Here is a 27219-nt window from a genome sequence, read left to right as displayed (position 1 = left end):
GTCTGAACTACAAATCCCAACTAGTGCTGTGCTCTCTCCCTGGAACTGAAACTCAGCTCGAACAGTGGACAACTTTATCAGTGGTGGATGTATTTCTGGTAAATGGAGGATTACAGCAATATAAATATGATTCAGCATGCGTACGGAAATTGTGTATTCCAATAATATGTATCGGAATAAGAAGATTAATACACCCAGGTGAGATCTATATGGAGATTGCTCCGGTTCTGATGCAAGAGGCTTGTTTTGGTTTGTTGTATGAAACACGAAGTCTTATTTAACCTTTTCAATCTTAAACAAACAAGAGGAAAGGCTGGGCGACTGACAGGCTTGCAGCCGGGAGCATAATGTTATTCAGATCAGGAAACGATGGTGTGAAATTGGGAGGGCTTTGCCTTGTTTGCATTCCACGGCTATTCCCTCTCCTCAGTCCCTCCACACGTTGCTTTCCTGCATGCCAAAGTGTCTCAAAAAATTACTTTTGCATGTTGATGTGTGCATGAGTTCCCATATATTGATTTTATATGGGCTTGAATGATAATATGGGAATCCACCATCTAATGAAAAGGCAAGCAAAACATGTGGAAATAGAAAAACCTGGAGTATAGATTAGAAAGAAAATGTCAGAATCTTTTCTATCCATATTTTCTATCTGTACATATTGGACTGATTGTGGTCATAAGAGACATTTCACGGAAAACTTTAAAAACAAGGATTTATAATATAAACTCATCCATACTTTTTAATAGAAACGATGGCAGAGACACGTGCTTACACACCTTTTAGCCTTGGCAAGTACATTATCCAGTTCAAAGGAAGTAGGAGGAAGATTTTTATTTTATTTATTTTATTGTTGACGTTATTTTGGCAGTATCAGCCATGATACTGGGGCAGGATCAGCAAAGAGCAAAAGAAAAGAACAAAAGAACGAAAAAAGGACCTAACACAAACCAACCTTGGGCGGTCTATCAACAGATGCAGGGATTCAAAGAAGCCAAAACCGATCCTGAATTGCCCTTCTTCCTCCGAAACAGGGATGTAGACCCGGCACGACAGCGCTGGGTCAAACCTAAAACACGTTTGCTGCCGTTACACCATGCAGGTTAGACCAAGAACTGCTACAGGCCACCAGGCCACCAGTCCAGCAGCCACCTGCCCACCAGCCCACAGCCCAGCAGCCACCAGCCACCAGCCCACCAGCCCACCAGCCACCTGCCCACCAGCCACCTGCCCACCAGGTCACCAGCCCAGCAGCCACCTGCCCACCAGCCACCAGCCGAGCAGCCACCAGCCCACCAGCCACCAACCCACCAGCCACCAGCGCACCAGCGCTCCAGCCACGAGCCCACCAGCCACCAGCCCACCAGCCACCTGCCCACCTGCCCACCAGCCACCTGCCCACCAGCCCAGCAGCCACCTGCCCAGCAGCCACCAACCCACCAGCCACCAGCCACCAGCCACCAACCCACCAGCCACCAGCCACCAGCCACCAGCCACCAACCCACCAGCCACCAGCGCACCAGGCACCAGCCACCTGCCACCAGCCACCAACCCACCAGCCACCAGCCACCAGGCACCAGCCACCTGCCACCAGCCACCAACCCACCAGCCACCAGCCACCTGCCACCAGCCACCAACCCACCAGCCACCAGCCACCTGCCACCAGCCACCAACCCACCAGCCACCAGCCACCAGCCACCAGCCACCAACCCACCAGCCACCAGCGCACCAGGCACCAGCCACCAGTCACCAATCCGGCAGCCCACCAGCCCACCAGCCCACCAGCCACCAACCCACCAGCCCAGCAGCCACCTGCCCACCAGCCCACCAGCCACCAACCCACCAACCCACCAGCCACCAGCCACCAGTCCACTGTGACTCGCTCCAGTCTATCTGAAGGTCTCGGCCGAGCCACTGCCTGCTTTATCCAAAGCAAGCACCACAGGAGGCCATGGTTCTCCTGGAAACCTTTTCCTGTTGATTTTCTTCATGTTGATTGACAGGTCCAATTAGCAGCTTTTCATTTTCTGAGGGACCACATCTGCTGGCTTTTCAACTTTAAATCACATTTGTAGATCTCCACATACTGTAAGGTCTTCATATAAGTTACTGACAACTAATCACACCAATAGTGTATTTAGAATGCTATATTAATGAACCCCAAAACATTATTGCAACCCGATGGATTTTGGACAATTGACACAAGATATGTAAAGGATCAACAGTGGCACACTCATAGGATGAGAATAGCATTTCACTCAGTGGAAGAGAAGAATGTGTGTGTGTGTGTGTGTGTGTGTGTGTGTGTGTGTGTGTGTGTGTGTGTGTGTGTGTGTGTGTGCGTGTGTGCGTGAGAGACTGTAAATCATGAGGCCAAAAGGTTGAAAATGACAAAGGTTAATGAAGCGTATATGTGCCAGCTGGAGGACATTTAGGATATGTGTAAGGAATACTTGAATTAATTCTGCCGACGCAGTACCGTAAATACTCCAAGATAGAATATTAATGAAATTAGCTTCATACTTTCCATTTCACACAGTCACCCAGTAATTGGATTGTGAGTCCTTGCTATAAATCTATGCCTAGTGTCCCACCCTGCAATAAATATGTATTTTTGTTGTTGTTGTCAGACATTGTTCAGATTGGAAAAGCGTTCAAAAAGTGCAACAATAAAAAGGAGCCTGAGATTTAATCTCTCTGGGGCAAGTCCATGTTCTATCTTTGCCGTGACAGCGACTTGGTTTGGAATGATTCAATGGAAGTAAATTAACTGGTTTCAGCCAATTCCTGTTTATTTTTATTTCTGAGCAAAAAACTACTCGTGAACAAAGACCGATCCACCTGAGGTTACAGTTTTGAACTTACTGACTTTGACAGAGCCATCTCACAAGTTATCTCACTATCTCGTATTTTAAATCAATTTTACATGTCAGAGCATAAACAATATGAAAAATGAGAGGGTCAGTTCACATCTGAGAAGCGCATTCTTCGAGTTTGTCACCTACTCTATGTTTCAGAACTCCTTTTGAAGCATTGGCGGAAATTTCCTTTTGAGCCCGTTGGCCTGTCTTTGTGTTGCCACTATGAATAGCCTGTGACTCTTCTCTGATTCAAATGTTTCAAAGTATATGTTTCTCAAAGAGCATGCAAAAGAAAGCCAGGCAGAGAAAGGACATGGAGGACAGATACTGTATAAACCACTTATTTACAACACATTGTATTTATTGAGTCTCTTTGTGTGGTGAAGGACAGTATATTTACCATAAAAGGAATATGATTCTATTAGTTATTTTGTATGAAGCTACAGCAGCGACTGTGGACTTTTTCATACCCGTATCAGCAGCGGCTGTGGGAAAAGGAAAAGTGTACTTAAAGCAGAGATACCGAGACTCCTAATTGAAGCCAAAGGGCAGTCAAAGGGGAGCAGGTCTAGCCAGGAGAGGGTAAAGTATTCACAAGAGGTTGAGAAATGTCAGTCGTAAACATGTGCTGGACCGGCTAAAGGTCTCAACATCTCCTGCCGTCACTGTCTTGGCAAAAAAGTAACAAGGCTAGAACTCAGAGAAAACTTATAGAATATGTTCACCCACAACACTTCACTGAGGTGCTCAAAACAAAGGTTATGATATAGTAACCCTACAGTAACCCTAGTAATCCCATCCCACCTGCAGATACGCTTAGGAGATGCAGTCACAAAGCCATCCAAGCAGGATTTTCTTGTACATGGCTTTCTCATCCACACCAATCCCAGAAGCCCATAAGCAGCTGTTCAGTGTGACTGATGAGGGCTGTGCGTTCAACATAACATGCCAAAGCATGAACTGTGCAAAGCGAATGTAACTCCATGTCCCTCACATGGTGTGGAAGACAACAAGGATCCAGCTGAATAACCCCTCGGCATGAACGCACTCCTTAAGGTATTGAGAACAAAGAAAGGGGTTTGGTCTGAGGGAAGCCCCTCGACAATCACCATGAAGCAGCAAGCCACTGTGCTGCACTCCGGAGGCTCCAAGGGACCCTCCAGCGAGGCCTCGAGCACCAATGGCAGTTCCCACTGTGTGCAGGTGGCACAGAACGCTGGGCATTGCCTTCGGACCCCATGCAAGAACCACTTCGCGAGAGGGTGGCCAAAGACTGGTTTCTCGCCAAAACCCTCATGTCAGGAAGAAGTGGGTGCTGCATCCACTGTAACGGAGGCATGACACGGTCCTATAACCACAAAACACTGTGGAACAGGGAGAACAAACCCAGATGCATAGGATCAGTGTTTCCAGCCTTTCTTTGCATCAGCGTTGGAACCCGGACCACTTTTTCTAACAGACAGTGATGGATCCTGCTCTTGCTACCTGGAGGGTCTGCACAACCTGCGCAGAGAGTCCCTCTTCAGCCTTTTCAATAACAGGAGCCGGAGACGATGGCCCAGAGTGGGCGACGCACCTGTCGCCCATCGAGATGTTTAATGGGTCTGAACTCTCCCATCTTCTTTGGAACCAGGAAGTGTGTTCAGTAAAACCCTCTCTGTCTGTTGCGAGTGGGGTGTCCTGGAACTCTGCTGAGAGGTAATCGATCTCCTCTTTGGAGGATTGATTCACCTCCTTGTCACCCATAAACGGGGGAGGGACACTGCAGAACTGAAGAAAATAACAGTCTCTGGGTCCCGTCCATCCCTTCTGTCAGCGTGCAGGAGTTAGAAGAGGAGCGACCAGCACTTAAAGCCACGGGATGTCCTGTCTCGGCCCTCTCCGCTGCCAGACACTCCATGAGCAGAAGGCTGGGCCAACATTGGAAGTGCCGAGTCTGTGATGAGGTATGTGAACGCATCACAGATCACATCATGTCACTGTGTATTTAATCCCTCTCGTCTTCCCTGTGGAGATGGATGAGGGAGGAACAGACACGTGTGTCCTCTTCCCTTGCAGGGTGAAGCTGGAACGAGGTGTACTATGGAGGAGAAACACGGACAGAAACCCTTCTGTTAGTGCAGAGAGCTATGTGTCAGAGAAATAGTAACTTAACTTCAAAATAACTCTTGACTATTCTCCTTCCCTTCCACCCACAATAAGTCTTTCTCACTGTATACCACGTCTGGCTTAAAAAGACGCATTGTTTTTAATGTTTACCCAGACTCTCTTTTATCATGTGAAAAGAGTCAAAGTATTTTTATGTTAACCTCTTCATAGACTCTTGACATACCTTGCAAGTTGAGTCAAAGCTTGCATGAAATGTCTGTAAGTCTATGTCACTAAATCATTCATTAGGGAGCAAATATACAGCTGTAGATAACCATCATTTACTGTCAGCCGCCACTACATATTCATATGTTCATTCTGTACACAGGACATCTATTGCTTCTGCTTGGTTTCTACCAATAAATGGGCGTAAAGTTTGACATACAAACAGGCTAAGAAACCTGGTCTGTTGCTTCGATTCAGTGCTTTGGACAGCAACACACACACACACACACACACACACACACACTCACACACACACACACACACACACACACACACACACACACACATGTTCTTAGTCTGGGACAATAACAGAGCTGCTATCAGGTGTAAGGGAGGCTGCAGGATCACTAATGAGTTAACTGTAGCCCTCACGTGGCAGACAGGCCTGTGTGTCCATGTGTAACCATGGTAACTTAGCAAACCGTCTACACCGACAGCACATCGCTCTCGCTTACTTCGGCCATGAATATCCATGACGCATCGTGGCTACGTGCTACGTGGCTCTGAAGTGGAGGACATGGAAAACAAAGAGTCGACGCGCATATTCATAATCGTCACTTCTCTTTTCCCCGCCGCCTCCTTCAGCACATCGACCAGGTGATCCTCAAACGGTTTGATCAGTCTTATTAAACGCAACTCCTGTCTCTTGATCGGAGCGTTTAAGCTCAGCCTAATTGAACACTGCCTGACATTTCAGCTCCTGCCAGACCTGACAAACAGCAACATGTCATGTTTCTGCCTCTGGTATAATTGGGTTTCCATCTCGGCTACAGCGATCTAGCTGCCCCTCATGGCGGTACAGAGGTGGGAAGGCGTGCCAGCTGTGTTGGAAAACACAGAGCTACACATTCATTACTCGTGAATGAACAGAGACAAGGCAAACAAGATGCGTTTGGATAATTAACCAGCAGCATTCCCTCCTCGGAAATCCTGATCTGTGTTGAGCTTCAGCGGAAATAAATTCTTCACAGTGATCATTCATAAATAACACCACGGCATATGCCATCTTGTGCATGCCTTTATTCTGAACACTTTATGTTAGCATGAGTGGAGGGGCGTCTGGTCCCTCACCCTGTCTTTCAGGCGGATTGAATTGCTTTTACTCCCATGTTGAGAAAGTGGGCAATGTCCTGTAAAGGCAAGTAAAAGAATATTGATGGAGTCCCGCTGCTCACCTGGGTTTACCCATCCCATCTTCTGAACAACTCCTGTTCTCCCCCCCTCTTCTGTCTCTGTCTCACACTCTGTCAGCCTGCCTCCATTCTCTGTCCATCTGTATTTGTGTCTCTCATCCTGTCTCCCCTCCTCTTCTCCCAGGGTCCCGGGCCCTTGCCTCTCTGCTCGTCGCAGCCATTTGGAGATTGTGCCTCGGGGCAGACAGATGTTGTTTCCCCTCCCGGACCCCTCCCATCCCCCCCCATCCCCTACAACCACCACCACAAACAAAACCATCATGCCCTAGCTTGTCCTCAATTGGGTTCTCAGCGCTGCGTGCGTGGCATGTCCCAGCCAGCTAAGCATGGCTGATTCACTGATTCATCTGGCATGCATTGTGTCCTTAAAAAGCTGGCGGACATAGAGACTCTTCACCTCCCTTCCTCCTCTTCGGTTACTTCTGCGTCGGTATGGGCTGATAGAATGTTGGTCCTGCACCAGGTGGTATGTGACGTAATGACTCTTGGCCTCTTAACGAGGAGGGAACGTGTCTTTTTGTCCGCCGCCGTGTTAACGACATACATATATAGTTCATAATAACTCATCATAATTTCATTATATTATATTTTGTGAGTATAATCTGAATCTGCAATGCAACTCGTCACTCTGTCAGGTATACTCAGCAACATACAGTTGAGTTTCATATATTGTAAGTGCTTTGCGACCATGTAAGTTATTTTGGGATACTATGAGTTAGAATAGAACCATGATCCATTATTTTTAATGTTTAAACATTATGATACATATATATTTCTTGGGGGCCTCAGGCCCTGGTTGCAGTGGAGTTGGTCCCTGGTATCTTTCCTGTGAACCGACTTTTTCCCAGGGTTGGATAAAGGAAGTTGATGGTCACAGGCAAATGCTGTCATGCTTCACTTTTCATCCTTTCTATTTTGCATTTGCACTGGTAGAAAAAGTACTTGAAACATTTTTGCCGACGATAAATTATGAACTAGTAATAGTAAAGCTGAAAATACCACACAATACAAGTCCTGCATTCAAATGTTTACTTCAAGAGAAGAGTGAAAGAGAGGTATTATCAGCACAATGTACTAAAATGCACTTAGTGTCTGTTCAAGGTGGAGTTTGAATTTTGAATTTCTCTGTCTGTACTAAATGGTAAATGGACTGTACTAGTAGAGCTCCTTTCTAGTCTTCAGGCCACTCAAAGTCTTCACCCATTCACACACTGATGGGAGGGGCTACTATGCAAGGTGCCACCTGCCCATCCGGACTGTCTAACATTCACACACCGCTACGGGAGCAACTTGGGGTTAAGTGTTTTGCCCAAGGATACATTAACACGGACTATGGGGATCGAATCGCCGATCCTCTGATTGAAGGACGACCCTACTCCACCGCTGACCCACAGTCACCTCGATTACAATGTTTTCCTGTAGAAGTACACAGTAAGTAGCTGAGTTCAGCTCATTATGAACAGGCCACTGCACTGAATTTATTACGAAAGGTTTTTCCAGTGTTTAGGTTTAAGTGCATTTACATTTTCAGCACACTAAAAGGAATGTGTCTGTAATGCTTGTTACATAAACCTGTCAACATGTGTTTAACTGTGTGTTTAAATATTCTAATGTTGTGCAAACATTAACAAAAACATGTCATAGCACCAAAGTTACTCCTGTGTTCTCAATGAGTTATGTTTTAAGACATTTGAACACTTTGAAAATAACTATTTTTGTGCACTTTTCGACTGAAGGTCATTTCATTTTGAGTTTGACATAATTGTTTGTGACTAGATTTGTTTTCCAGGATGGTCAACAAGTTATTCTAATAGGCTTTTTCACAATGGGCATTTTTTTCTTGTTATAATGTAAAAAAATACTTTTGTTGCCAGTTACATTAATGATGGGTTTGTTCTGTTTAAGGTGTCCAGTGAGAGTGAGCCAGCTTTTATTGTGAAGGAGCCACAGGAAACACAGGGTAATTGACACCGCACTTAAGATAAAAAAAAAAGTCAGTCATTATTAAGAATTAATAATTAAATTATTATTATAAGAATTGATTAAATGTCCGGTTTTACACATAATTGTTTAGTTTCTCCTAATAAATCATGATATATAATCAATTTGGTACTAATGGACATTTAATAACACTGTTAATTCCCCCAAAAAATGTATAACTCATGTGCTTTCAATCATTCTCACTATGTGTAAATAAATCCCCATGTAGACTAAGTTGCACTGTCCACATTTGTGGGACCATAATAGTCTGTCTGCTGTTGACGGAGTATCGTTTCCCTGCTGTCAATCCGCTCCGTTTCAGCACTGCGGACAGCGCCGCACCCACAAACGCACACCTCTTACGCAACACACAGAACTGCCTCCTGGAGGAAATGGATGGAACACTTCATTCATTCTCATGCCAAGTCAAGAAGACGAATAGTTTATATTGATGCCTCAGCTCTTTTGTGTGGTGTGTGGAAAGAATGGAAGCCAATCTTGCAAATGACAATATGGATCAATGAGCAAAAAAAAACATGATTCAATGATCAGCCAACTATAAGCAAGACTTGACCACTCTAACCTAATGGAAAATGTCCAAGCAAAGGCAAATATTGTAAACCTGTCAAATCCATGTAAAAAAAGCTGAAGAGATATTTTGGTCATACTTTAAAGATGAATAGATATGAAACCTTCTGTACAGTGATGCTACTGCAGAGAAATGTTTATAAATGTAATATAATATTGAGTATTTATGTATGAAATTCCTCTAAGCATTTGCATCATACGTCTTTGGACACCCTCTTGTTGTCTAATGGATTCTGTTTGTCTTTCTGGGAGACTTTTTGTTGTCATTGCCATTTTGAGGACAGTTTGAGGATATGAAATATTAAAGTTCACTTTTAAGTTGGAGCTTGTATCCAGAAGTGAAACACTAAACAATAGTCTTTGAAGCTCGACAGTGGGAGAGGCCCCATCTGAGGTGAATTCATATTCCACCCACCTGCCTGTCGTTGCCGTTTGAGCCACACAAGGTCGTAATTGTTTTTGAGCGCCATGCAGGCAAACACATGCACACACACACACACACATGCACACACGCACACACACACACACACACACACACACACACACACACACACACACACACACACACAGACGAGGAGGCAGACACACACAAATACAATTGAGGCCTTTTGCCGGAAAAACAATTGGGGCCGGCAATTGCTGTTTTAGTCAATACATCCTTGAGAAAAAGCAGTAGTGTATTCCTAAAAGAGAACTCAAAGACTAAAGAGTGTAAAGTAGCAGCGACTGAACCCATCTGTCACTCATACGCTTTCCTCTGGAAAATTCCTCTTTGTTTTCAAACCATTAGAGGCATTACCCATTTGTAGGAGACTGTCAGTTTTTTTGTTTTTTCTTTTTTAACCAGCACTCACCATCCCCAGCCATTTACTGTAATAATGTGCTCTCACACAAGACTCAGACTAAAACCCTGAATAATTTCCCCTAATATGCACTCGACATGTGTTCTCTCATGTACGGGCTCAGTGTGAAGCCACAGTATGAAAATTGATGTAATTGCAGTGCTGTCAGACAGTTTTCTCCATGGGTGACCCCTGGGCCATCGCTCTACTTTTTTGCTATGTCACTTTTCCCCCCCCTTTTTCCTCCCATCTCTACTCTTCCACGCTCACTTGCGCTCTGTCAGTTTCTCTCTCTCCCTCTCTCTCCGTTTCTCTCCCCCTCTGTTCTAGGTTCTCCAGCGCTTCACTCCCTCCATACCTTGCAGCCACAGAGGCCTGATATACTCCCACTATTGAGTGAAGAGAGGGGCTTTTGTCTGCCACTAGCAGCAGTCACATGGCGCCATGCCGGGGGTGACAGCGAGAGTGAGGAAGCTGCAGTCCCTCCTCTCCGACATGTGAGCTGTGTGCTGGGAATCAACTGTATGTGGGTGGAAGAACAGAGATAGTGTGTGTGTGTGTGTGTGTGTGTGTGTGTGTGTGTGTGTGTGTGTGTGTGTGTGTGTGTGTGTGTGTGTGTGTGTGTGTGTGTGTGTGTGTGTGTGTGTGTGTGTGTGTGTGTGTATTTGAGAGGGAGAATGTTTGTTTTCAAATCTGTTTCTCTGAATTATGTAACTTTGTGTTTGATTTCAGTCACACTGCGATGGCGATCTCCTTCCGTCTGTTGGATGATGGATTGCCATTTGATTTGCCAAATGTGTCCATGCCAAGGCTGTCCAAAGCATATATGGATGGTGAACAATCAAACATAAAAAAATATATGTATTTGGTGATCTCCTGTTTTTCATATAGCACAACAGTTTAAAATGTTCATGTGCAGCACAACACCTCGAAAACAAGTTCCTGTCAACCTCTGCTTTGATATTAATGCTACTGTAGCATGCTACAATGCTAACTGCATGCTAATATACTAATGGAAAATGGTAAATAGACTTGTACAGCGCCTGTCTAGTTTTCCGATCACTCAAGCATTTTAAAACCACAAGTCATTCACACTCATTCATACAGTGATGACGGCCGGGGGCTGCCATGCAAGGTGCACCTTGCACTACATTACTAACTATTCATGGGTTAAGGGTCTTGGCATGGACGGGAAGAGCTGGGGATCAAACCGCCGAGCTTCTGATTGAAGGGAAACCCGCTCTATGTCTGTGCCACAGCCGGCACTAAACATTACTACTACGAAACAACATTAGCATGGTTAGCATATACTAATACTAATAAACCTGTCAGCATGCTAAGCTCAACACATGTTAGCATGCGTACAGTTAGCTTGTTTATAGCATGTGGTAGATTACATGCCAAGCATCAGCATGCTAATGAGATCATTGTTAATGAAGCGTTGATGGGATGAATCAAGATTACCATGTTTAAGATCTGCAAGAATTCACATGATTGCAGAGTTGGTTGCGTGAAGATATACTTATTATTTTGGGTCCAAATAAGAATGAAAATCAGGAATAGACCTTCATGTTTTTTTTGAGGAATAGCCAGCCCCATAATGTAAATGAAACGTGATTCATTGAGAGTTAGTAGCTTCTTCTTCTTCGTCTTTCTCCCACGTTTACTCTTATTTTATTATTTATATTTTTGCCACGGCCAAACTGTGAATTACATTACCCTTCAAAGAACTGACATCTCTGAAGGAACCAAAAGATGACGTAACCTTTTACATGAAGAGATGCTGTCACCAAGAGATGACAGCGGTGCCGGTGAGGAAGCCAATACACCGAGCCTCCCCTACTTTCAGGCATTGCTTCTTCTGCATTATTAAATAGGAACCAAGCCCATTTTTCAAAAATCATACATGTGATTCCTCTGGTCTGAGACTATCATAAAATACTTCATCAAGAATACAGTGTGGAACTGGTCCGTAGACCTTGAAGTGGAAGAGATGTTTGAGACGTCACTGGGAGCACCGCAGGAATGTATGAGACAACAGGTTCTGTTTCACAGCTGAAAATACTATAAAGCTCTTTGGGGTTTAAAACAGAACAAAACAACCAGTCTCTCGTCCATTTACAACTCTATAATTGTTTCACACAGGTTTAACAACAGAAAGCAGGGAGATTGTCTTCCGTCTCTAATTAAGTGAAGCGTTTAGAGACTTGAGAGCAAAACATGAGCACCGTTCTGAGGATAAACATTTGATTTAGGGAACAGCCTTTTCTCTGCTGCTCTCACACAACGGGGATCCAGAGGAGTGTATTGATACTCCTCCTCTTATTGGTTCAGTTCTTTATCAATACTCTGATCGGTTATTTTTTATGACAACATAATAGGTACAGGATTAGAATGTATTTGTTTGTATACAACTAAATGCTAGAGAGCTGCTGGAGCAGCAACATAACTATTTAAAACATCAAAGTCATGATATATATACTATATCTGATAGAGGCAGGAGGGCTGCTTTGTCTCAGCCAGATTACAAGAACAATGAGCTAAACAATAAGACAGACAGACGGGTCCTGTGCCTGTGTAAACCAGCGTGCATGAGAAACTGTGGAGAGAGCAGATTGAAATAGGTTTCACTTTTGTTTACATGTTCATGTTTGTTAATCAGCTCTATTGAAAAAGTGTTTTGTTTCTACTCACCGATGTGTCATCATATTTTATTGTAACAGTAGCGAGTGTAGTTAGTGTCGTAATGATTGATCTCTTCACACAAGCATGTTAAAAAGTACAGATAAAGAGGACAGCTAACGACGGAGGTTATCAATACCACACTCCTTGATAATTCAGGGCCCTACACGCCAGCATGATGGGTTTTTGTTTAAAGCAAAGCTCCCGCTCTGTTTTTCATCCATCCACCATTGTTGGGACTTGCATGTAATTATTCTATCCTCATGGGGCCGCTGGTGTAGCTGTAGACCTTTAGTCTTGTTTATGTTTACAAATGTCAAGCTTTGGCCACATAGGGATACTCTGCATGTGAGAGAATGAGACTCAGAGAGGGCGTGTGAACATGTGTAAGACATTGACCATTTGAATTGGCTTGTGTGAATGTTCACTTAAATCACAGATCTGCTAAATAATTAAATATTTAAATATAGATGTGGTGTTTTAATCAAGTTTAATTATGACCTTTTTGTCAATGTGGCACACTGAATAACAAGAAAAGGATGAGAGATGAAAATGACAAAGATGTTCGGACCCATTACCCCCTTATATAAAACAAAAATGGACATGGATAAAAGACAAAAACAAAACAGAAATGCTCAAAAAAGCTAATGGCCCAGGGCTGTAATGAAACCAGACTAAATGGATCCAAATGGACCTCAGTGCAGAAAAAAATTGTTAACACTCATCATTTATTAATGTGCTGCCTGTAATTTGTTTTAGCCTGCATAAGTACCTTGCCAATGTCACCTCATCCAACTCAAAACCAGATGATTAAAAACTCACTGGCTTTTAATCATGTCATTCATTCAGGTTCAATTCAGCATTAGGAAGGAGTCCTCTTTATGGACAGGGGCATTCATTTTTTCTGTGGCAATAATTTATTTTTAAAAAATTCAGTTGGGTTGGCTAATACTGCATTCACACTGGATGCAGCCCTTATTTATCCTAGTGGGGCCTCATATATCTGTTACTCCAGCTAAACTTTCTGTTCATATTTCATTGTCTCACCTGTAACTCCAGCAACGCACCACAGTACACAACAATGCACCCTTGCCTTCGATAGTTGGGTCTGAACGTCAAATAACAACTCAGTGGCCCGCATGGCTTCCTCTGGTCTAAATTACAATAATCTTAAAGTCACAGGCACAAGTTCCAACACAACTTAATATTTCGGTCAATAAGATTTGGATTTTCTAACTAAATATGCAGCTTGTATCGCCAGTCTTGATTCTCCTCAGGTCATGTCAGATCCAATATATATTTTGCAGGCAAACTTGGTTGCAATGGGAGTTACTGGGCCAACCCATCATTAAGGTCGCTTTTACCTGTGACATCATTGTTTCAGACACCCAAAATGTGTTACCATGTTTGAAATGCATAACTGCTGATGCCACACCTATCCACATGTTGACGTCATACTTTATTTACCCTCTTTCACGAGCAAGACCCCAAGATACCTGAACTCCCTCACTTGGGACACTAACTCACTCACAGGCTTAGCGTTGGTGATTGGGTGCCAAGCCATTGTTCTGACGGCCGTTGCAAATGGGAAAACCCAATTACAAAAACAAAAGAGCTCCATAGTTGTAATGGCCCATTGCTTCAAAAATACACACTCCCTGCACAACGCAGCAAATGACTGCCAAGGCATGACCCGCCCTACACCGTCTCTGATTGGTTTACCTTGATATTCTCAGCCTGACCCTGACTAATCATGATGAGTGCCTAAACCTAACCAACCCAACCAACGAAGGCAATGAGTATTAAGAGGCAGAGGAGGGCGGGGCATGCTTTGGCCATTAGGGGAAACAAGTCTCTCCCTGAGAACCCACATGTTGCTCCGTATATACAATAATCTGCATCTATATATGAACCTATGATTCAGTAAAAAAAGGTTTAGTACTGAAGGCATTTTATCTTTTATAGCAAAATGCATATTTGTCTGTATATTTCTCACAGAATACGGCTATGATATTTCACACATATATTTGTCTTCATTTTGTATTTTATATAATTGTTTTTGCACTTTTTAAATTACTTTGGCTTCTACTGTAAATCACAGGCTATTATGCACAATCTGCATATTGCTTTGTAATCCCCTCACATTTGCACAGCCTCTATTAGCGTCTTCTCTATTATGAGGCAATTCTGTATCCATCACTTCTCTAACTATCACTTCACTGCTGTGTTTTTATTCTTGTGTTCCTCCTCTTTATTGCTGTGTGTATCAGTGATTTGTATGTGTGTAAATCCTCCCTGTGTAGCCTATCTTCTGGCTCAACTCACTTACTCTGTCTAATCGGGCTTGTCACCTTTACCTGACCTCGGGGACGTCCCAATTACCGACAGACCACCTAACTGGATCAGGTGGGCCAGCCAGCATTTTGATCTGAGGTGGCGCTGCAATTCATCTTCATTATTAGACAATAATTAACTCAGAGAGAATGACCCCTCCTGATTAGAGTGGTGTACGAGGAGAAAGGTGAAACTATGGAGTGAACCGAGCCGGATGGTTTTAACCATGAATTGACTCAAACCCAGAGAAATACAGAGGCACGGCCAAAATGAATGGCTGGAATATGAACCCATCCCTGTCTGTTTCCCCTTGCTCGGAATTGATGTAGTCCCGGAAAGACAGGAAGAAAAAGGGAGACAATAGCCAAGCTATTAATTTTAGAAGTTGGAGAGTATTTCTTTTCCTGCTCCCAGCTAACTGTCTAGGTGGGTTAATAAATGAAGTGCTGCTCAATCAGGCAGCAACCTCCAGGTCAGGAGAGTGAAGTGACTGAAACTTGCATTCTTGCAAATGTCTGATTCTATAGAAGTCTGTGAGATAATGACCCTACTTCTCACCTGATTTATTACCTCAATAAACATTGTAATTGAGTCAGCACCACTTTAGTCAGAAGAAAACTTTCATTTCTAGTTGCAGTCAATTATATTTGGCGATATATCTCTGTTTCGCAAGCATGAGCTTATGTAAAAAGCCCGAGGCAGGAAGAGCAGCATCAAAGAGCCTCAGAGGGTACAAAACAGAGCCGGCCTAAGTGACAACATAATAACATTAAGTCCAACACAGCATGAGGAGGAGGAGGAGGAGGAGGAGGAGGAGGAGCTGGGGTTCAGGAGGGTTCAGAGGAAACAGCTTGAATAGTGGCCCTGGACGAGCATGTGCCAATAGAAGGGAATCAGCTGATCCGTGACCCAGGTCCAGGTCTTATTTACAGTCTTTGTGCTCAATGCATCTCACTGACATTGCAGAGAGTGACAGAGGAGAGACAGGCATCAAACCATGAGCCATGCCTGTATTTGATTCTACACATTGAGTATCAGACTCACCGTGAAGAAGAAAACAAAAGTAACAAACAATCAAGACAGTTGTTAAATTCAAAGGAAATAAAAAGTAGAACAATACCTTTCTCTTGTTGTTGGGACTCACGTACAAATAACTGAGTATTGTCTTGGATCCCACTTTGTCGTTCAGCTTCTGGTACGTTGCTCCGTAGTCAGTTGACCTGAAATTTAATCAGAAAGGTTGGATGAACACTTGATGAATTACTTGTTGCAATTAAAAGTCACCCTTGAGATTTTCGTGAGAGAGCGCTGATGTAATGAAGTCCCTGTCGTGCTCAACGCAGCAACACGGCCACATCATTATGGTCAACAACAACACACAGTTGTTTCCTCCAGATGTCCATTATCAGTGTGATTCATACAACTTAAAGTCTGATTTACTAACTGCAATGCAATCACACAAATGATACAAAAATGTAAAGACTAATTCCAAACTATAGTTATTAAACTTAAACCTAGAACATGTAATAACTCTGAAGGTAACACTTTATAATAACTGCACGTGATGAAGCATTAGTTGAGTATGAGTAAACACTTCATTCATACTTTATAGAGCATTGTTCCACACTTTTTCTAAATGATGGATTCATCATTTGTAAATTGAGTATTATATAATGCTTCAAAGCGTGCAGTTATTATGAAGTGTTCCTGTTTATTTGAGTTTGTCTCTGTAATATTTGGTCACGTTAGAGGCAGCAGTGGACTAGAGAAGTCTCTCTCTGGTCCTATGGCTCGGAAACACTTTATAATAACTGCACGCTATGAAGCATTATATAATGCTTCATTTACAAATGGTGAATCCATCATTTATAAAGTGTGGAAGAATGCTTAGCTTAACTGCTTCATACGTGCAGTTATTATAAAGTGTTACCATTTTGGATTAATAGGACATAAAACATCGTCAGTTGCAGCTGTTTGGCTGTCACCAAAGCCGACTCCCTAGTTGGAAAACTGGGCCTCAACTGATCCGGAGTGGAAATCAGATTTTATGATCCACATCATTGGATTTGACATAGGTTTTATGCTGGACACTCCTCCTGGTGCAGCTCACAAGGGTGACAAACAACAATATGTCACGGTCTGGAGAACAGACGGAGGATGGACCCAAAGCCAGACAGGCAAGAGGAGCAGACGGATAATTAATGCGGATTTTCATGAAGAGACGTCCCAAACAAAACCTGCATGGCAGGTGAGTCCAGAAGTGAGCAAGTAGAAAACAAAAAACAAAAAACAAGAAACGGGCAAAATGGCAAACAAAACAGAATCAGATCAAACAAAAGGGGACAACTGCACGATTATAATTTGTTTTCCCTATTAGCTCATTTTCTCATTGCACAGCTCCTGTCTTGTCTGTTCCTCAGCTTCTGGCCACAGCGCAGGCGCGGTTTGGCATCTGGTTAAGCAGAGCTCTTATCCAATCAGATTTCACCTCTGTTTCTCTATGGTAGAAAAGTGGGTTAAACTACATGGTGACGGCCTGCTAGGGTGGACATGTGATTCCTCACAGATGATGGCGACGGCTTGAGGCATTCACTTTAGAAACCCATAGGTAACTTCACGTAGACTACGCCCATGTTTTTACAGTCTATTAGTGAAATATATGTAATGAATCATTAAAATGTTTTAGGTAGAATTATGTAAAAATATAATAGTTTTGCCAAAGATGCTAGAAATACATTAGCTTTGTGGATGTCATGTTTTATTCTGCCAGGTCACTGTTGTAACCTGGCAGAATAAAACTGACCACTTTGATGAACACACAGAGGTTTGTGGCCTGGAGCTGATGGTCCAAGCATTCATTGGTGGATCATCGTGCATGAATGTGTGTCTTCAAAGGAGAGGCTACAGATACAGAACCGTCTGTCGTGCTGCCTTCAGATCACCACTTAAATAAGTGAGTCTTAAAAGCTTCTATGGATGAAAAATACTGCTAACAATCACTCATTAATCTGCATAAACTAAATGGTTAGACAAATAGCAGAATCTTTTTGCAAAGTTTTATGTGGGTGTAAATTCATGCAGTTCAAAAGGTTTTCTGTGTTTAAACTGATTCAATAGATGCGTTTCTAAATTAATTAAAATCGTGTGTGTGGACATTTATTCATTTTAAAATGGACATTAATGATAAATAAAACACTGAGAAGGTGTGATTAGGATAACACTGAGGATACCGTGTCACGCCTCTCTCTCTCTCTCTCTCTCTCTCTCTCTCTTTCTCTCTTTGCCACATACCTCTTTTATCCCAATACATGAGTAAACTCCTTTCAGCTTACGTCTATGACTGTAAACCAAGACCAGCTTTGAATGACTGCTGAAATATTCAAATGTTGGTCAAAGCGCTAATGCAAAATTTGTGTTTGGTTGAAATTCAGCATCTCAGACTGTCTCCGAAAGTCTAAAACGACTTATCTGAGCTGGCAGGTCTAATTTGTTTTGAGTGGTCTGAGGCTCAATCAGCTCAACAAGCTATTCTAATTCCACATGAAGATCGTGCCCAAAGCATGCAAATCTTAAAAATGCAGCAAAGACACCGTAGAATGCCTTGTGTGACTTCAAATGAAGCAATCACTCTCATCGACTGATGTTCTCTCTCTCCACCTTCTCTCAGAGTAGCTGTTAAATCCAGACTAAAGTCCTTGTTTGAAGGGTTCTGAAGGAGTTTACTGAGCTTCACGCTTGAAGTTTACAGCCATGAAAATACGAAAATATTCAAGGCGCACTGGCAATTTCGCTCATTTACCCACCCTCAGAGATTTCACCCAATTAATTAATTTGATCTTCTGTAACATCACATTGGAATAAAATAATCTTATAATTTGCATAATTTAAGTTGATTTACGTTAAAATACACATTTTGCCAAAGAAGTTTGATTGAAAATGATGCATGGAGCTGTTTCCCCCCCATGACCTGGTGTTCTTGCAACCGGGCACATTCTGTTGGATCAGTCTAGTATGACGTCATCAGGTTATCGATCTGCTCCTTGGAGGCCCCTGTCACAGAATCACTTGATTTATGGGTTAATGACTTATTTTTAGTGTCACAGCAACTTTCAACATGAACCAATAAAACAGCCCAACCCCAGCAGTTGAAAGCCCCCCGAGATGATGGTAGTTACATTTAATGGAAAATGACAGTTTCTCAAGGACGATGATTTGGAGTGAAACTTGTCCGCCTTGCTGCTGGCCTTTGGAAGGCTACTCCGTGGTTATGTGTGGGTGTAAAGAGCTCTGAGTGAGCGCACTGCGGTGATTTCATCTGTTGAGCGGATGTTGGCTTCACAGGGGCCATAGGTGAGCCAATGCTGCTCACTGACCACATGTTGAAACCAAGTAGGGGGGAGAAACTGAACTATTGTACGAGGACACAATAAGGGTATCAGTCATATTACAGTGATATGAGGAAAATGGATCCTGGATATGCTAGGAGGACAATCAAAAGCCTAATTATCCCTTTCTACTGTATCTGAGATCGGATTAAAATTATGTCTATGTCCACTTATTAATGCTCATGGAAAACCTGGAAAAGTCATGGAATTTTAAAATGGTCATTTCCAGGCCTGGAAAAGTCCTTGAAAAAAAAAAATCCTAAAAGTTTTGGAAAAGTCATGTAAATGTGTTATATTCATGTGTTCATGACGTTCATTTGCGCTGAATTTGAAATAATGAATATGCTTTTAAAAGAAAGACGCTCAGAATATAAGCAGGCATACATACAGGCATCTATATAAATGTTTATTCTTTTAATCAAACTATTGTCTCATTCATTTGTGTCATTTTAGGTTTACTGTATGCTTTGGAATTCTCATTGTTAGTTGAAATACTACATTTACTCACTTTTTCATGTATACACCGATTTGGTCATGGAAATTTGGTTTAAAGTCATGGAAATCCATTGGTCAAAATGTGTATGAACCCTGATAGGCAGCAACTGCACAGCTTTTACATTTTCCGTGAGGGTTTGATTTATTATGTTTTGGGGGATGAGAGCTGAAGCATCTCGGGATAGTTAACATGAGGTCACTCTTTGGAGACACTGCTTGAGACAGGAAACTCTCAACAAGCTCAGAGAGTGTTTCTGCTGAGCAGCAGGCTAACTCTCAAAGCTACACGAGACAAGAGTGTCCTTTAAAACTGTAAAGATTAAGAGGTAGAGAAGAGCATCCCACAATATCATGATGTGTGTTTATGAAGCGACTACAATAGATGGCATAACTCCCCAGCCGTGACAAAAGCACTTCCATCTGCCCAATGTGACCCCGGGTTGGCAAGACGGAACTTTACAGGTGTGTAGATGAGACCAAAATGAAGGCCAAATTCGAAGGTGGGTGGGGTCTGAGCAGGGGCACCGGAAGTATAGGAGGTGTAAAGGGGGAAGGGACCCGGATTGGCATAGTGGCCGGTTTAATCTAAGAGTTTCTAGATACACTTCTTTCACTTGTGTTTCCTAATCAAGCTGGAACATGTATTTGTAAGTGTGCATTTTATTGTATTTTCTTTCTTTCTATGTAAGTTAACCACCTAGCTCACCTACAATGTACTTCAGTCTGAGCATACCTTTGGGAATCTGCTGCCTAGTTGTCAGGTTTGGACTGTTTTGTTGTAGAAAGCTTTGGGCGAGCGTTGGGTCTCGTTGTTTCCAACGGTTTTGCATTGGCCTAATAAGCTACTTAAGGATGAAACAAAGCAAATATATAGCCGTAGTTCGGTTCTCAAACGTGGCAGTCTAAATGTGGATCTGTTTGTTTTGGATTGTTGAGTAAAACAATTGGTCAGCCGCGGTTTGCCAGAGGAGGTCTGAGACCATTTTCAAGCGAACCCCAAGTGTGCGCACAGTAGACCAGTGCAGAGCTAAGGTGAAAAAGCTTTGGCCCTTCTCCTTTATTCACATCTCTCAGAAAATATATTTATATTTTGCCAGTTCTGCACTGAAACCGAAGCTGACTAAATAAAAAATAAAAGGATCAATTTCACTCAGTGATTGGGACTAGCCAGACGGACTGTGGCTTGTGAAAGCCCCCTGACAGGTACAGGGTCAGTTCAGGTTTCCGTGTTAGCTTGCTGTAGAAACACAAGTGACTATGAACTTGTAAATAAATGTTGTCAAAGCTGAGAAACACACTTGTAACCAAAGCTTACCAAGGTTAGATGTTTTGTTTGTCCTTTGGCGTAAAGCGATGACAGACAGGTTGACAGACGTGTGCATGCTCACATTGCGCCACATGATTTCCAGATATAAACATTTCAAGCTGTTACCTCATGCTGCTATTTGGGGCCACAACAGGCAGAAATACCTGGTTTAACTTTAAACACCGCCTGAGGAGAGTTGGGTTTCTAGCAGACCAATTGGTTATCTTTATTGCAATTATCAGTTGCTTTGCTGCTCTGTCTATCTTCATGGCTGTAAATGTTCTCTTTATTCTCTCAAAATCTACCTCATCTGTTCTCTCATCTGTTTCTGTCAATCTGTCTACTTTTCATCATGCACCGTTAATCATCCATCCATCACTAGAATCTCTTTTTTCTCATGGCATCAGATTTAATGAAACAGTAGTAGCAGATGCACCACTACAGGGGTACTGTAGGACCTTCATCAGAGACAGAGCTGGAGCCTCACTTGTGTCTGCGTGGGGTAAGAGCACTCATAATGAACGTGTTATGGCATTGTAGGTGGCAAATGATGGGACAAGAACTACTTTGAACAGATGAAAAAACAGAAAATGTTGTACAATTGCGACATTATGCGCTATTTCCCATTTTCCAAACAATTTAACATTGCCGATAATCCAACTGTTGGACATAACTGTTTTCCTCAACTTGTTAAGCAGCTCAGTTCAGTTTTCTGCTCTGCCAATTTGGAGAGCTTTATTGGGTCGTCCTGCTGCTTTTATGTTGCTAAAATCGGGATAACATGTTCATGACCAGGTCCCTATTTCTCGTACCTGGCTTACTGAGTTAGCGGCTAATTGTCAGATAAGATGACGTAGGTCAGGCTTTCTCGGTTTCTCGAAGCAAGATAAATCACCATAGCAACACATCCAAAAATTTAAACCTGCTCCCGGGCAGGCTTACTGAAATTCACTGGATAAACTGGCCACTCCCACCGGACAAAAAAGGCAGCTCCCTTCCTCATTGATGAAGGAGCGATATTAGTTATATTAGTTTTATAGAGAGAGAGTTCTTTCAGATCGCCAGGATCCATCCTTTACATTATCATGACTTCCCGTACGCGGCGATATAGATTTTGCCGGCAAGAAATAATTTATTTACGAAAGCTTCTCGAGTCGCGGACATTGATCACCACAGGCGCAGCTGATCGCCCGTCTCAGACACAGACTATCACCGCTGCATGCCGCTGTTCTTAAGTTTATTTAACTCTTAAGAAACTTATGGATGTGTTGAAAGCACTCATAATTATATGACAGTGCTATTAGTATACCAAACATATCATCATTGTAGAACATGATTAAGGTGATCGTGATGAGAATACAGAGAATCACACAGAATTTATTTTCACTGCTTCAATTTATTGAATTTCTGATTATGAACAATACATATATACTGATCCGCCCATACACATATTCAAACTTCTAGTTATATGGTAATCTACATATACATGTATATACACATATATAGTACATGATTCATATGTGCATACAGTACATATATCCTCATAAGTATATATTTATTCGTAAATATAATCTGATTGATTTGGGTGATGAAGCACTTCAAATTAGCCGATACATTTTCTCAACACTGACGCATTTAACTTGTCTGATATATTTGCAACGCTTCTGTCTGGCAGCGGGGCAGGTGTTAAAGTTGCGTTCACGGCAACAATGTTGCAAAAACGTTGGAATATTCGCAACGTGTTTGCTGTGAATGACTACAGTATTGACTTCCTCATATGCCTTCATGATCATCTCCTGCTTCTCATCAGATAAATAAAAAGAGGTTCCTCTGAGTTTATTTGCCATTGTACTGTTAGAACATGGTGGTGTCAGTGCTCCATTATTATCTCTTCTGAAGAGGAGCGGGCGCATTTATCCAGATGACTGACGTCTGGCTAGAATTAACGAGACCGTTTCAGCGCGGATCAGCCGTAAAGAAGCCTGATATCAATCATCTCGCTAATTTAAACTGGAGATTAGGACATTTGCTTGACTTTGTTTAGCCAGGTACAAGAAACAGGGCCCAGGTACAATCCCTTTTGAATAACAACAAAAGCAAAGAGGATTTCTCTAATAAGCAAGCAGTGAGACATGTTTTTTCCTGGTGAAAAACATCTTTGTTAAATTGCATGTGGGATTAAAAGAGTGATCCTACTCTTCTGTGTTTGAGCTACGTGACCTAGATTTGCATAAATATTGGCAGCTGGGCAAAATGGGGTCATTCCAATGTTCCGAAGATGTAAATGGAACATAATGGCAACATGACAAAGGATTCTATGTTCTCATCCCCAACTCGTCACAAATGGATGCTTGGTCGGGATCCCTTGGTTTAAGCATAAGAAATACGTGGTCACCCCAGCTCTTCATATCACATAATGGGAGCCTGCAATAGATGGTACCCGGCTTCGCTTAATATGACATGGACTATTGTGGGAACTCGTCAAAAGGAACATAGTATGGAGTTGAGCAGAAGGACCTGGGGAAATGAGTCCCTGACAATGAAACACCTTTTGACTTAACTTTATATGTGTTAACAGGAAATTAAAATGGGAACCATAGGACCTTGGGAACATAGAATCCTGAAACATAATAGTCTTGGAACACCGGTATCTGGGGACATAAGCCCCTAGGAACATAGAACCTTGGAAACAAAGGCCCTGGGAACATGGACGCCTGGGGGCATAGCACCCTGGGAACATAGGACTCTAGGAACATTGGACCCTGGAAACATAGGACTCAGGGAACATAGAACCCTGGGAACATAAGACCTTTGTTCCGCACAGCAACGTTGATAATTCTGCCCCTCATGTTAGTGAGACAGAGCTAAAGAAGCAGATGTATGAGTTGTGAAAGATGGCAAGACAACGTGGCATGCTCCACTGAGATGCAGGTAAAATGACCCAATGATTTATTTAAAGCTGCACAAAGAATTACGTTATTATTAACCGTGGATCAAACAGGTTTGTGAACGGGGTCACTTGCAAACAAACCCACACAGAAGTGTGACTCGATTCTGCAGCTCCCCTCAGCTCTATGGGCTTTGAAGTCAGGTAACTGTCTTGGTTTTACAGCCCAGAAGTGTTTGATTAATATTCTGTTGGATTCACTCTCACTGCTCTCATCATTGTCATCTTTAGACACAGCAACTGTTTTCAGCCAGCGATCTCTGAGAAAGCGACTGTCTGCTGCCAGCGCAGCGCCAATGGACGGGCACAGCTAGCAACTAGCTGGTGAGCAAAGTGGAGCATCGGGCAGCTAAATAGCTCGACACTTTCACAAAAACAGAGTTAAAAAAGAGTGAATATAAGTATTCCATTGGTCTGGTGGACAAAAACACAACTAAGAAAGAAAGCCAAAGTTTCTCTTTGCCGTTTTCATGTGTAAATGTTCCACTTGGTTGGTTCTCCTCCATGGTGTGGACCCAAGGGACCAAAACAAAACAAATCTATTAATACAGGTGTAATAACAATTCCACATCCATTACTATAAACCCTGTAAAGCGTGTATAGGTTTTTTTTGCATAGTATTTCAGCATTGTATCCTCACTAATGATTATTTAGCTGAATACAGATTGATAAGGTGAATGTGTGTCATCTCTAATTCGATGACTTCTTATTTTTATTTTTTAAAGAATACAAAATGTGTCAAACGTGTATTGCCTGACAGCTTAATATTAACTTTGGAAACAGGAATTAAATAGTCAGACTTTCAGGAACCTTTAATTTAAATAATTAAGCTGACAAGTATTAATCTTAGTATACAGCTCTTTGAAAGATTTTGACTTTCATATCCTGAGGACTACTTCATCCATCTGGATAGCAGTAGAAAGTGGATGAACTGAGACTCTACAAAGTAATGAGAGATAGTTAACTGAACGCCTTACTGTCAGTTGTCCATGCACTGGATTAGATATTCATACTGAATGTTATTATACTTTGACATCATATGAATACAGTATCAACTGCATGCACAGTTTCTACCTTCATATTACTTCAAGACTCTCACTGAGCAGCATCATCTAATGTGCAGCATGAGCTTGTTTCAGCTTCGTGATGCTCATACCAAGTGAAACGTTGAAATCCGAGGTGCCGTGTTTTCAGGGCTGCACCATTACTTCAAATGGAAATCATCTAGATGTCTCGTGCATTTTTTGCATACGTGTCTCCTTCATAATTATGTTAGACATATCTGATATGTTTTTAAAGTTTGGGATCGCCACTAGAATTTAAAACAACATCTGTGAGTTTGAATGAAACAGAACAGCCTTGAATCCAGTTTTATTTGGAGGTCACATTGCAACTTTCTTAAGTCGCGTTGTATATCTTACGGTTTTATGTTTTTTTTTTCCCCCCACTTGTGTTTTCTCTGCTTTCAGACACATTTCCTTTGATCTTGCACAGCGGTCCACATAACAAGCCAATTCTGTTCAAAAGGTCACAGGGCCGAAAATCTCAAGTATTCAAACAGGTTTACTGGTATTTAAGGTTGATTTGAAAAATATATCATTCACTGGAAAAAATATGAAGGTGAAGAGTATTACGACAATACAATCAGATTTTGTAAACATCCCTCAAAAAGTAGCTTTTTGTCTCATTGGGACAATAAATTACAGTCAGTTATTACAAGGAATTTGCAGAGATGGCAGTCATGAGAACATCTAATGTATTTTCAGCAAGTTTGAGAATTGTTCTGGTTTAAAACATGAAGGGAGATTAAACACCACGAGGCTGAACAGTCAGTCCTTCATGTCGTTAATCTTTATTCATTCTTGTTCCTCCTACATATTTTCCTAAAGCGAACTGTTCATGTCTGTTGGTATGACAGTTCATAGACAACCATAAAACAAATCATAATGCTTATTACTTGGGCAGATATTCTTTGTTATGACTTTCTTTCTTCAAGACATTAATGCAGCTACAGTGCTCCCTAACAGGCAGCAACCAAAGTTACATCAGGATCAGAAGCGGCGCTCTCAGCAAGGCTATGCTGAGTTCAAGGCTGGTCAAGGTAATTTACTGGATAACTTTGCAAGCTCCAGTCACGTTGATTAGTGGCTTTCATGTGAGGGCTTCCTGGTGCCCACAGACATTAAACTGATTGAAGACATTCGGCGACTCAAACTTGCCATTTGAAAGATGTCTTTTTGAATGTTGCTTCTTTCTCGAGCTTTGGATGTTTCTTTAATTCCCATTATGAGACCCTTGTGAGCATTAGCATTTGTTATTCCTGAGAGCAGTGCTGGGAGCGGTTCACACCACAGGAATAGAAATATCAGAAATATATAAAACCGTCCCCTCTGACCAATTTGTCGTGCCCAACTCCTAACTGCTCCAGGCTTTTCTAGAAATGTCATGTCGTGTGATAAGCTTACCTCCATAATGAACTCTCCGTCACACTGTTGAGGTTGAAGTCAAAGAGTTTGGTCAGCATCAAAATCACCTGCAGAACGAGACAAGGGTGTCAGTCAATACACAGGCCCATCGCTCACATGTCTGGTGGGCAAGTTAAATAGTTTCACGCCGGATTGGACAAACGGCTGTTCAACAGCAAAAGACCCTTGTGTCCATCAAGGAAGTTCTCCTATGAAGTAATTGTCAGACCAAACCATGGATTTTCTAAGGCGATGTTTGGGTATTATTCATTCCTGCAAACCACGGTCAGTGTTCTATCCAAATGTTTCCAGAAAATCGGCAAATGAAAATACAAATACAAAGTTTACAATAAGTGCATTCAAACAAACTCAGAACAACAAGAATCAAGAAAGTACATTTTCTTCAAGAGAGCCAAACTACAAAGTACTACAAGTAAGTGCATTTTTGTTTCATATTACTCAGAGTTGAGCACATCAACCTACCAAAAAGCGTAAATCACACCCGAACAATGGAGAATATTCATGAAATCATGATGGGAATATGACATTTGTGTTTGTTTCATGAGAGGAGCTGGTTGACAGATTATTTAATATTCATGGTTATGTGTTTGTGGCAGATGCAATATACATAGACAAACTGAACAAATCTATGCAATGCATGTGTCACAGTGTTCATATGCTAATTTGTTTTTTTTTGTGGATTTTTACTTTATTCCTTTCATAGAACAAGCGGTCTGAGCAAAACTTTACCGTTCCCACTTGAAGCTG

The 27219-nt window shown here is 42.2% G+C and overlaps 1 protein-coding gene across 1 annotated transcript in view; it reads right to left on the bottom strand.

The window, feature by feature from the left end:
* Positions 1-27219, bottom strand: part of sorcs1 (sortilin-related VPS10 domain containing receptor 1) — a gene marked incomplete at its 3' end in the record, with an annotated part of 151907 nt that overhangs the window by 50054 nt on the left and 74634 nt on the right. Inside the window, exons 2-3 of the mRNA XM_079220231.1 lie at positions 26452-26519; positions 15974-16073 (exon numbers count right to left, since the gene is read on the bottom strand). Coding sequence (XP_079076357.1) covers positions 15974-16073; positions 26452-26519 — 168 coding nt within the window. The remainder of the gene's footprint in view (positions 1-15973; positions 16074-26451; positions 26520-27219) is intronic.

Source organism: Taurulus bubalis, assembly GCF_910589615.1.
Source record: "Taurulus bubalis genome assembly, chromosome: 6".
In the NCBI taxonomy this organism is placed as follows: Eukaryota; Metazoa; Chordata; class Actinopteri; order Perciformes; family Cottidae; genus Taurulus; species Taurulus bubalis.
The sequence above is the reverse complement of the archived record's forward strand: the minus strand, read 5'-3'. Positions and strand labels throughout refer to the sequence as shown.